At 32.4% G+C, this 12,768-nt stretch overlaps 2 protein-coding genes across 3 annotated transcripts; both read left to right on the top strand.

The window, feature by feature from the left end:
• Positions 1–956: 956 nt before the first annotated feature.
• Positions 957–2,555, top strand: LOC114416962 (protein transport protein Sec61 subunit beta-like). The gene is made up of 2 exons (XM_028382022.1): positions 957–1,102; positions 2,135–2,555. The coding sequence occupies exon 2, from the start codon at positions 2,138–2,140 to the stop codon at positions 2,384–2,386; it is 249 nt and encodes an 82-aa protein (XP_028237823.1). The 5' UTR covers positions 957–1,102; positions 2,135–2,137; the 3' UTR covers positions 2,387–2,555.
• A 2,710-nt stretch (positions 2,556–5,265) lies between these two features.
• Positions 5,266–9,810, top strand: LOC114416950 (leucine-rich repeat receptor-like protein kinase PXC2). Of its 2 annotated transcripts, XM_028382011.1 has the most exons (3): positions 5,266–5,967; positions 6,426–7,907; positions 8,081–9,810. In XM_028382011.1, the coding sequence occupies exons 2-3, from the start codon at positions 6,436–6,438 to the stop codon at positions 9,516–9,518; spliced, it is 2,910 nt and encodes a 969-aa protein (XP_028237812.1). In that variant the 5' UTR covers positions 5,266–5,967; positions 6,426–6,435; the 3' UTR covers positions 9,519–9,810. The 2 variants fall into 2 exon arrangements, with proteins under 2 accessions (XP_028237812.1, XP_028237804.1); XM_028382003.1 differs by having other exon boundaries at positions 5,267–7,907.
• Positions 9,811–12,768: the final 2,958 nt, after the last annotated feature.

The raw sequence follows: 12,768 nt of genomic DNA, 5'->3' as shown, positions 1-12,768 counted from the left end.
GGGTGGGAATAGGCCAGGTCAGACTAAGCTTTAAAAGGTCTGAGCCTAGCCTACGATTAATTTTTGAGACATGAGCCTGACCTATAGCCTATCAAAGACTTTTATTTTGGCTCGACCTAACCTTTTTAAAAGCTTAGCCTGACCTGGTAGTCTATTTAAAAGCCTTCTTCACATTAAATCTTTAATATTCCTAGTTGTTTTTACCAACAAAAAAAAAAATAACAAGATGAAAGAAAAAATGGCAAGGTTTTGAAGTTTTACCTTTATCAAAGCTTGGAAAAGGATACGATTCTTGTTTGCTCTCTAGTTTTTGTTTGTTGTGTTCTCTATTTTACTTCAACAGAGAGAAAAACAAAAACGTAATAGGAAAAGGAAACGAAAAGGATATAATTTTTGTTTGCTTAAGAATGTAATAGGAAAGTTAAAAAAAAAGGAAACCTGATAAAAAAAAAGATATGATTTTTGTATAGAAACATAATAGGATATGATTTTTTATAGGAATGTAACAAGATATGATAGGATATGATTTTTATTTGGTCTAGAATATATGAACGTAATAAAAGAAAAAGAAAACCTAATAGGAATAGAAAAAGGAACCTAAAACTGGTCTATTTAATTTAATAGGCTTTTAAAAAAGTTTGGTCCTAGCCTTTTAATTAAATAGATCAGGTCAGACCAGACTTTATAGACCAGGACGTAAGCCCCTATAGGCCGGCCTAGCCTATTTCCACCCATATTTCTACTTTGCAATTGAAGAGTGAAATAACCCAATGCATTGCTTAAGCAGAAATAATTGGGCCACAACAAGTAACGATAGTAGTAAAAATCCAACTTTACTGGCCCATCAACTTGACCCAAAACCACAATTCAACACATGAAGATGATATTTGCAAGCTATGATGACATGGCAAAGCGTGATTGGTTGTTTTCACGTGGACTAAAGCAAGTCAAATTCGTCTTCGATTATCGATTATATATAAAAAAGCGATAATAAGAAGAAACAAGTTGTACACGTTTAAACGGAGTTCTAAATTTCCGGCGAGTTTCCCTCTCTCGAATCTGCGACACCGACGAATCTCACTAAGCGGAACTTCGCATTCAGGTTCTTTCTTCTCATTGCCTTAGATTATTATAACTGCTGATCACAGATCTGATGTTTTTCCCTAAAATTTTAGGGTTCTGAAACTGAAGATTTGTATACACGATCTTTCTTCGATGATTTCTTTTGCATGTGATTGAATTTTTGAAATGTGATTTTGGTGTTTCTACGATTTGAATTGTTCCTTCTGTTAAATTGCTTGGATTTATTTTGAATTTTGGTTTCCGTGTTTCGATCCTGAATGATCCCGCTAGCTTTTGTTGTAATTGAACTATGATGTTGTGGATCCAATTTTTGTTTTACTTTTTTTTTATTGCTTGAGGTTTTCTCTATCGTTGCAGTTGAAATGTTTGTTTTTAGGTTTTTGATTGTTTAATAGAGGGGTGCACCGATTAGGCAAAATTGATTGTTTGTTTTTGGATCTAGGTAGGGTTGTGCTGTAGAGAAGACTAGGGTTTCCAGATCGTGGATTTTAATTTTTGTTGATAATGTTAAGTAATTAGGTTCATGATCCGTAGTTTTGGTTGGATTTGCATATGCACTTGTTCATTAATTCATTCATAGAAGATGTAATGGGGCTGAATGGATGGAGTTTCTTAAAGGATAAAACTTAGATGCAGTTCCATAGGTGCTTGTAGTGCTGTTTTTCAATCAGAGTTGGAGTTTCACCTCAGTAATCTCTGTTGACCTTTCATGCGAACCTTTGTTTTGTTAATAGAAACTCCAATTATGATTGGAGAACAACACCAAAAACACTTATGGAATTGTGTCTAAGTTTTTCCCTTTTTTAAATTAATGAACTTGAAGAGAAAAGGATAAGATATTACAATCAAATGTATACATGCCAACTCTTGATTTCTTTTGTTCATGAGTCTATATTATGCATTGCTATTTCATTCATTTGAGAGTTTAGTACTTGAGCTTTTCCTTCCAGTTATCTTCTGGAAGGGTGATGTGTAATGTAGTGTTGAACTGTTGATGTTTTTTATGTTGGTGTTGATTTAAGATTCTTAATGTATGAAATGTGTGTTTCAGAAAATGGCTTTAGGTGGAACAGCTCCCCCGAGAGGAAGTGCAGCAGCTACTGCCAGCATGAGGAGAAGGAGAACAACCGGTGGTGCGGCCTCTGGAGGAGCAGCTGGAACTATGCTCCAATTTTACACTGATGATGCCCCTGGACTCAAGATCTCCCCAAATGTGGTTCTTGTAATGAGCATTGGCTTTATAGCATTTGTTGCCATCCTTCATGTGATGGGCAAGCTGTACTTTGTGCGTAGGGAGGCTTAGGAAATAGATCAAGATGTTAGGTCCATTTTTGGATTTTCAATACACAGTCTCTGATATGAAATTTAGATTTTCTGCTGCTGGAACCAACCCTTCCTTTGCTTTTGTTTTTCGGTACAATCCTCTGCTATTTTTTTTAAGTTAAACAGTTGAAAAATATCTTTCTGTTGCATCCTCTTGTCGTTGCACTTGGTGAAATATGTTTTAGTTTCCTTTAGTACCTTAACTTAAAGGTGAAAACAGGGCAATTTTGGTAGAAGAGAAATTTTTGGTTTTCTAGAATCATAGTTTAGGAAACTTTTATGATATGTGTATTTTAAAAAAATAACATTCGTGAAAATTTTTATGATATTTATTTTAAAAAAATAACATTCATGGGAAAGGATTTATGTTTTTTGAAAATATTTTTTAATTTGTTTTTCATGAAAACTTTTTCATGGGTAAGTTGAAAATCTTATTTTTTAAGTTTAATTTTTCTTTTAGTAAAAATATTATGTTATTCTTTAATAAATTATAGTGTTAAATATAATTAAAATAATCACTAAAAATATATGGAACTCTTATATTTAGGAAACTTATCTAAAATTTTCTATTAGTCAATTAAACAAACCGTATTTATTCCTAAGAAACATGATTTTACATAACTAGGAAATGATGTTTACTAAAAATATTTTTTATTCAATTTTTCAAGAAAACTTAAGAGAGGTATGAATCTTATTTTTTTGATTAATTTTTTTTACTGTAGTAAAATATTTTACTCTATTAATTCCTTTGTTTCTAATTATAAGACCTTCTTTAGAGATTTATTTGTTTCTTTTTATAAGAATTTTTTTCTAATTTTTACATACATTAAGAGATATCAATTAGTTGAAAGGTTTTTATAATTAGGAATCAAGGGAGTAAATTGCTTAATGTAGTATAAGAGTAAATTGTTTAATGTGGTATAAATATTGTGTAATTTTTTTATTTTTAGAAAATTTATCTTAACATTATAATGATTAACTAAATAAATTTTATTTATTTTTGAGACTCATAATAATTAGGATTCATAGTTTTAGTTTTCAGGAATATTGATTTTTGACCTTGAAAAAACTATATATGCCGACCAGATTGACTTTTATATTTTGTTCTCCTTTGATTTGTACAAGATCAATGCATAGCTGAACTGAATTACTAGCTTTTACCAACCTTTTCTTCTAGCTCTAGGGCTGAAGGTGTTCCTCGTGTACACGAATCAACGAGGAGCGTAATTTCCTTGTTATTTCTTATTTAATGCTCAGAACAGAGCCCAAGATTCTGACTAAGCAAAAGCAACTTGTAAACTCATGGCATGCATGTGGCAGTGAGTAATGAAATAAACATGGAAATTTGTCATAATTTCAAAATACTGATATAAATTTAGTTGGCATCTTAAACATCTTTCTCTTCATTTTCTATCACATCTATCATTTGTTCATTGTTCTTCTATTATCATTTTTTTGCATATGCAAAAATTTCATTTTGTTTAGCGATCCAAAGCCATCTATTACTAATTCAGCGTCAGATAAATCTTACCTACAATTCAAGGTCAACCTCAACAGACTGCACTCTTGTTTTTATACCTTCAATGGGTTGCCTCCTTTCAATAATCTGGAATCTATCACTTTATTGCATGACGCATTGATTCCATTGAACCACTTTCGTTTGTTGGTTTCCTTCTTGTGAACATCTTCAGTAGTATTATGCCGTAACTGTACACACTTTGATAGATACAGTTCCCTTGAATCCATACTCTGAATATCAGTACTTGTTGCTACCATCAATAGCTTAAGAGACTACAACGAACTCATCATAAAAGTTTCTCAAATTATGATAAATAAATGTTGACAGACAAAAACTCTTCCTTGCATAGTTTCTAAAAGTAAAGAGTTGTAACGAATTAAAAACATCCTACAAGAGTCTTTGAAGAAATACACAGTGCATCATTCTTATTTAATTCGTTCATAGTGTTTTGAACGTTTTAGTATTTCTCAATGTGAGAAGTTAAAAATAAAAATATCATTGTTATTTTAAATAAGTAAAATTATAATATTTATTCCTTAAATTTAATATTATTTTGGTAAAAATCACATGTATCTTTTATGAAAAATAACCATTCTCAAGAGATTATTATGAGTAACAAATTTTTAATTTCAAGTTTTCAACACAATTGTATATCTGAGCTCAAACTCAAGATTATTGATTAAGATAAAATATTTTTAGGCTCAAACTGAAGTGTATTAGTTATGTTAGAACATTCATGTGTAGCTAAATCCATGTTTGGTTAGACTAATTCACATGTATTGCACAAATGAAATTTATATTTCAATTGAATGTTTTAACTTTTTTATTCAATAAAATTAATTCTTAGTTACAACAACTTCATATTTAAGTTTGAATTTAGCATCATTGTTTAAGTTGAAAAAATTATAGTTAACTAATCAAATCGTTTGGTAGTATTATGTGAATTTATTTTATATTTTATTGAATTTTTAATTATTTACTTAATATAACTAATTCTCGTAGAGCTTCTTAAATAACTGAGTTGATGATTGAAAGAAGATAAATAACAATTCTTTAGAACCCATTATAGAGGTATTGTAAGACTCATTTTAGTTCTTAAAAAGTTGTACAATTGAATTGAAAAGTTGCTAAAATTCTTTAAATTGATGTAACATTGTAGTACTAAAGAAAAAAAGAGTTAACAACTTGCACCAATGTTCACTGTTGGAGATGCTTTCAATTTTTTTCTTTTCTTTAATTTAACTTTCTCCTTACCCCCTCTTGCAAAATGTTTTGAACAAGGTGGATCATAATCATGCGTCCTAACCACGTCAGATGAAAAAGTTGTCACAAAAGCGCAACAATCTTGTTCACACCCATGATTCCGGTTTGACCCACAGAGCCATTTGCCACGCCATGCACACCATAGCAACTCTCCCCATAGGCCATGCCAAAGCACACAATAGCAAAAAAGCTTCTCTTCTGTCACCCTCTCTCTCTCTCTCTCTTTCTCTCTTTTCCCTTTAAAATCTCTCACTTTACTCTCTTTTTCAGAACCACAACAAGAAGAACACGAAGAAGTGGTAGTTGAACAAGAACTAAACCATGATTTTTTATACTCATTTTCTCTTTCAAACTCTCTGGCTTCTCTCAGTTCCTTACTCTTAGTTCTGTTCCTTATCCATGTTCTTTTTTTAGCATCTTCTATAAACCACAGTCAAAAACAAATTCTTTTATGTTCCAACTTTAGTTCACAAGTCTCAACCACACCCTCAAGGCCTGAACCACTGTTTTATTCATATCACACGGATCTTGCACTCTCAAGAAGGCTTCCACGTTTTTCCTTCACCATATCACAGAGTACAGTATGGTCTTTTGTTTCTGATTTGCTTGTGTAATTTCAGTGCATGCACTTCTTCTCCAAACTACTAGCTCTTTTTTCCCCCTTTCTAAAAACAGTGGTGTCACCCCACTTGAATAAATATTCAAAGCTTCTTCTGCTCCTCTGTGAGTGCAATGATCACCATTCAGCCTTGGAAATTCTGAAGTTTGAAAAGCAGAAAGTGAGTTTGCTGAAGTTGCTTTACTTTGTTTTGTTCTCTTTCTCTTTTTTATTTCACCCTCACATGGTTACTACTGTCTAGTCTATTCCTTTGTTTGTTTTTTACTGCTCTTTTTGTTTATATCCACCGAGGATTTGATTGTTACTCCTCTCACTTTTTTATGTCCTTTCTTTCTACACTGCTACTGTAGCAGTAGCATGAGAACACTAGCACCTTTGTGACGCTCTCTCTCTCTCTCTCATTATATTTTCTTGCATTTGAAACTTTCTTATACTTGTGGTGCGTGACAAGGTGGTTGTTTGTTTTCCTTTTGGTTTATGCACTATGCTTTGTTGGGACCCGCCAACCTTTTTCTACCGTATGTAAGCAAATGGAATTTCAGTGTTCTTGTAAGAAAAATAGTAACTTTTTTTCCAAAATTCATGAAGAGCTCCACTGAATGCATTTCTACATTCTAGATATACTCTGATGAAGCAAGTGCAACTCATCCTACTCCTATCAGTGTCTCTTGTTCTTTTGGGTCCAATCCTAGTGATCTCAATAGACCTTTCTTCTTTCAACGATGATGTGTTGGGGTTGATTGTGTTCAAGGCTGGCCTAGAAGACCCAAAAGGAAAACTCTCTACGTGGAATGAAGATGATTATAGTCCTTGCAATTGGGTTGGTGTCAAATGTGACCTTGCAAACAATAGGGTATCTTCTCTTGTTCTTGATGGATTTTCTCTTTCTGGCCACATTGATAGGGGCCTTTTGAGACTGCAGTTTCTTCAGATTCTGTCTCTCTCAAGGAACAACTTCACAGGGACCATAGCTCCTGATCTTCTCAGCATTGGTGATTTACAAGTTGTTGATTTGAGTGAGAACAACCTCTATGGACCAATCCCTGATGGGATTTTCCAGCAATGTTGGTCTCTAAGAGTAGTTTCATTTGCCAACAACAACCTCACAGGTAAGATTCCTGATTCTTTGAGCTCATGCTATTCATTGGCAGTTGTGAACTTTTCCTCTAACCAGCTACATGGGGAATTGCCATCTGGAATGTGGTTTTTGAGGGGGCTACAGTCAATTGATCTTTCAAACAACTTTCTGGAGGGAGAGATTCCTGAAGGAATTCAGAATCTGATTGATTTGAGGGAGTTGAGGCTAGGGAGTAACCACTTCACTGGTAGGGTTCCTGAGCATATTGGAGACTGCTTGCTCTTGAAGTTGGTTGATTTCAGTGATAATTCTATTTCTGGGAGACTTCCTGAGTCAATGCAAAAACTCACCTCATGCACATTCCTTAGCTTGCAAGGAAATTCATTCACTGGTGGCATTCCACACTGGATTGGAGAAATGAAAAGTCTAGAGGTATTGGATCTTTCTGCAAACAGATTTTCTGGTTGGATTCCAAAGTCAATTGGAAATCTTGACTTGCTGAGTAGGTTGAATCTGTCAAGGAATCAGATCACAGGAAACCTGCCAGAGTTAATGGTAAACTGCATTAAGCTTTTGACTCTTGACATCAGCCACAATCACTTGGCAGGCCATCTTCCTTCATGGATATTCAGGATGGGCTTACAAAGTGTCTCTCTTTCAGGAAATAGGTTTAGTGAGAGCAATTATCCCTCACTTACTTCCATTCCTGTATCTTTTCATGGCCTCCAGGTTTTGGATTTGTCATCAAATGCATTTTTTGGCCAACTTCCATCTGGAATTGGAGGTCTTAGTAGCTTGCAAGTCTTGAATTTGTCCACCAATAATATCTCAGGGTCTATTCCTATGAGTATTGGAGAACTTAAATCATTGTACATTCTTGATTTGAGTGACAACAAGCTTAATGGAAGCATTCCTTCTGAAGTAGAAGGGGCAATTTCACTCAGTGAAATGAGGCTACAAAAGAACTTTTTAGGAGGGAGAATTCCAGCCCAAATTGAGAAGTGTTCAGAGCTAACATTTCTGTAAGCTCCTCTCCCATAGCTGACATCTTTCATGCTTTATTCTTCATAACATAATTTGTTTGAAAAAAATTTCCTTGGTTCTATTTTAGTAGTGAAATCTCATAGTGTTTAAGAGTCTACATTTAACTTTCTAATTATTTGTTTTCTTTGTGCATTTCAATGGAATGGTACAGGAATCTTTCTCACAACAAGCTTATTGGTTCAATCCCTTCGGCCATTGCAAACCTAACCAATCTTCAGTATGCAGATTTCTCATGGAATGAACTCTCTGGAAGCTTACCAAAGGAGCTGACAAATCTTTCCAACCTTTTCTCATTTAATGTTTCATACAACCGCCTTCAAGGTGAGCTACCAGTGGGTGGTTTCTTCAATACAATCTCTCCTTTATCTGTCTCTGGTAATCCATTGTTATGTGGTTCAGTTGTTAATCACTCTTGCCCTTCTGTTCATCCAAAGCCTATTGTCCTAAACCCCAACTCTTCTTACTCCAACTCTGGCTCTTCCTTACAAAACAATCATCATAAGATGATGCTCAGCATCTCTGTCATTATTGCCATTGGTGCTGCTATTTTTATTGTCATTGGTGTGGTGGTTGTTACTGTCCTAAATATCCATGCAAGGTCTTCAATGTTATCTTCTGCTGCTCCATTTGTGTTCTCTGGTGGTGAGGACTATAGCGGTTCACCCGCGAATGATCCAAACTATGGCAAGCTTGTGATGTTTTCCGGCGATGCTGAATTTGTTGATGGTGCTCATAATATTCTTAACAAAGACAGTGAAATAGGCCGTGGAGGATTTGGAGTTGTTTATTGCACTGTCCTTAGAGATGGTCATTGTGTTGCAATCAAGAAGCTTACAGTGTCCACTTTGACCAAGTCTCAAGAAGACTTTGAGAGGGAAGTTAAAATGCTTGGGAAGATCAAGCATCAAAATCTTGTGGCACTTGAAGGTTATTATTGGACTCCATCCTTGCAGCTCCTAATTTATGAGTACCTAGCCAGAGGGAGTTTGCAAAAGCTTCTACACGATGATGATAGCAGCAAAAATTTGCTTTCTTGGAGACAAAGGTTCAAGATCATTCTTGGAATGGCAAAAGGGTTGGCCTATTTGCACCAAATGGAGTTAATTCACTATAATCTAAAATCAACCAATGTTTTCATAGATTGTTCTGATGAACCAAAGATAGGAGACTTTGGCTTGGTAAGGCTATTGCCAATGCTAGACCATTGTGTTTTGAGTAGCAAAATTCAAAGTGCACTTGGATACATGGCTCCTGAGTTCGCTTGCCGCACGGTCAAGATAACCGAGAAGTGTGACATTTATAGTTTTGGAATTTTGATTTTGGAGGTGGTGACAGGAAAAAGACCTGTGGAATACATGGAGGATGATGTGGTTGTTCTTTGTGACAAGGTGAGGAGTGCATTGGATGATGGCAAAGTGGAGCAATGTGTTGATGAGAAGCTTAAGGGTAATTTTGCTGCAGAGGAAGCAATTCCTGTGATAAAATTGGGGTTGGTTTGTGCATCACAAGTGCCCTCAAACCGTCCTGATATGGCTGAGGTAATCAACATATTAGAGCTGATCCAATGTCCTTCAGAGGAATTACAATGAATTTTAAGTTATCGAGATTGAGACATAACACATATTTTGCAATACCTGGTGAAGAACAATCCAGTTTGATTGCTTTAATGCTATACAATAGTATAAACCATGCAAAGAATATTCAGTCAATTTCTTTCACAACTTTTGTTTGTTGTTTCAGTTGTTGTGAGTTTTCACTATTTTTTTTTTCCTTTTTCTTTTTACTTTTGATCATTTCAAGTTGTACTACTGGATTTTTCTTCACCAGTTTGGAAGCTAATACAATGGTGTTTCAATCGTACTTTTTTTTTCTTCCTACAAAGCAGGAATTGCATTTTCTAAACATACATGAATATTCGTGGCATTTTTGTTGGTTTATGTTCTTCTGGGACAAACTGAGCTTCATGTTGGTACGAAGCCCACACAACTAATTAATGCACCCTACTAAACAACATGCAGGCAACTATTTCTTACTGTAAGAAAAGTCTCAGTCAATTATATATTCTTGATTTAGAAGTGAATTCTAATGTATATTTCAGGTTTAATACACATTCACTATATACATGTGGTATTTATATCAATTATTAAAATATAGGAAAAAAACCATAAATCATTAATTAGCATTGCATCTAATGATCTAATAACTAATACATGTTGGGCATTGCTTAAATTTAGAAAAATAGTTGTTTATTATTTAAAATTCTCCTAAGAAATAGATAGTGTGTATTTGACTATATTTTTAAAAATATTTGCTTGTTTTTGTCAAATTTTTTAAAAGATTTTAAAAACAAGTGATTATTTTTCCTAAAATAAGTGTTTTTAAAATAAAATAAACAATTTTATGATTTCTAATATGTTTATCTAAATTATTTTTACTTAAAATAATCAGTTTTTTGCTTTTTTAAAGAAGTAAATTTTATCTACTTCTTAAAAAAAATCTTATATAAAAAACACTTTTTTAAAATTATTTTTTTAGTTTAAACAAACATTAATATTTACACTAAAAAATAAGTAATTATTTTTTAAAAATAATAGTTAAACTATGTGCTTATTTGTTCTGTCTAACATGAATATGGGACACGGGGTAGGGGAAAAAAAGATATATAGCATGCTTTTTCTTTCCACGTGAAACTAAGAACATGGAGATTTAGGAAAAACCAAATGAAATGGGGAACAAAGCAACTTACAGCGCAGAGTAACAACTAACAAGATCAACATATATGCCACGACTACAAAAAATAGTGGGGAAGAGAGGGAATGTGAAAGAAAAAGATAAAGTAAAGGGAAAAAGCACTCGCTTGCTTTATTAACAATTAAAGAGTTAAAGCTAGGACTAGAATTTTTGGTTCCTCATTGTTAAATAAAACATAGTAGTAATTATTTACTTAATTGCCTTGCTGGCATGTCAGTTTTTGCTAGTTAATTTAATAATAATCGTTTGGATGCGAAATTAAAATAGGTGAATCATAAATTCTCTAATACTTATTTTTTATTTCTACATATAATATAGATGGATGATAATTTAATATTCTACATTAGTTAAGAAAATATAAATAGAATATTTTTAATCATAAATAAGCCTTACTGTTTATTTAAAATAAAAATATTTAACACGATATATTTAATATTTTTTAACTAATAAAATTATAAAATTGACAAGACTTGTAAAACTATTACTATCTAGTTTAATTTATATGACCACCCCTTTAACAACTTTATAAAAATTAAAGAATTTAATTAGTAATATTAAATTTGTTAATAATTTATATTATATTTTTAGAATTATCTTTAAAGTTACTTGGACATGATTTTCTTAAATTTTCTACTTAATTAATTAGTTAATGTATCTTCAGTTGAATAATGACTTTTTATTACATTATATGGAAAGAGAGAATCGCAAGAAAGATTATTTGCTAATAATTTTTCCTTAGCTATTTGATTCTTGTGAGAAAAAAATTCAAAAAAATTATTTATCATATTTATTGTTTATTTCTTATCTATTTCATAATAAGTGTCATGCTAGATTATTTTATATATATGAGAACAATTAATAAATAGATAAAAGAGAATAATAATTTTATAAAACTAATTTAAGCATTGATATCATATGAAAAAACTAAAGTGATATTTAATATGATTATTAGTGGAAAAAAATAATTAATATTATATTAAAAACTAAATATGATTTTCATTTTAGGACAAATTCTTTTTTCAAATATATTTCGAAACGACGGAAACAATATATTATTAACTATTGCCTGGTATGAACAATTCAAGTTATTTCCGTAAAAAAAAATTAATGGAATGAATAATTTGAAAAGAGTGTTATAGAAAGAACCACACAAATTCTTTTTTCAAGAGATTCCTATAACTACGACACAACCTTATAAAATATGCTTCTTCGACATCGTCAAAGCACGAGTCACAAAGAGTCCTTAAAAGTACCACCAACTAACTAGCTTTTTCAAATGGCGACATTTTGTGCACTGCTTGGTAATCATGGGCATGCTCCAAACAGGGTGCACTGTTTCTGATTGCTTTCTAATTGAAGAGTGCACACAGTATAATAATCAGATATAATGTTCAGTTCAGCATATATTGATTTAGATTTACGCTATCATAATCTAGCTAAGATGATGATATGCATATATACGTAAACGACCAAAAATAGAAGACCATAATAACATTATTAGCACTGAACTAAAAAGTGCCTCCATTTGAAATGCTTAGAATTTCACAACTTCTATATAATCTTTACCTTAAGCAATAAGAAGAGAGACTATCTCCTCTTTATCTAACATACCTGATACTTGATGAATATAACTAATTAACTAAGTCTAAATGTTCAAATAAACGTGCCTAATTTTTTGAATTTTGTTCAATGAAAGTACTGTTTGGGTTCTGTTAATTAGTTCTTAGGAAAGAAATAAATAATATGAAGTATGATGCAAAAAGTTTCTATAGCCAGATAATCAAATTATTGCAATAAAATGTGAGTTTGATCCTACCCGCAGACCTTTCACCTTTTGGTTTCTTCGTGGAGACACAATGATACTCAACCCATACCCTTAATAAGTACGAACTATATAGTGTATAAAAAAATTGATGAAAGCCAGCCTTGGCCTTTAGAAGAATATCCTACATCAACCAATTCTAGCACGCATGCTTGTTTATTAGACATAATTTAAGAAAAATATATAATACTTAAATAATTTTAAAAATGGTGTATTTTAAATTGTTGATTTAACTTATCTTGATTTTTTTTATATAAAATAAAATT

This window comes from Glycine soja, chromosome 1 (assembly GCF_004193775.1).
Source record: "Glycine soja cultivar W05 chromosome 1, ASM419377v2, whole genome shotgun sequence".
Lineage (NCBI taxonomy): Eukaryota > Viridiplantae > Streptophyta > Magnoliopsida > Fabales > Fabaceae > Glycine > Glycine soja.
The sequence above is the reverse complement of the archived record's forward strand: the minus strand, read 5'-3'. Positions and strand labels throughout refer to the sequence as shown.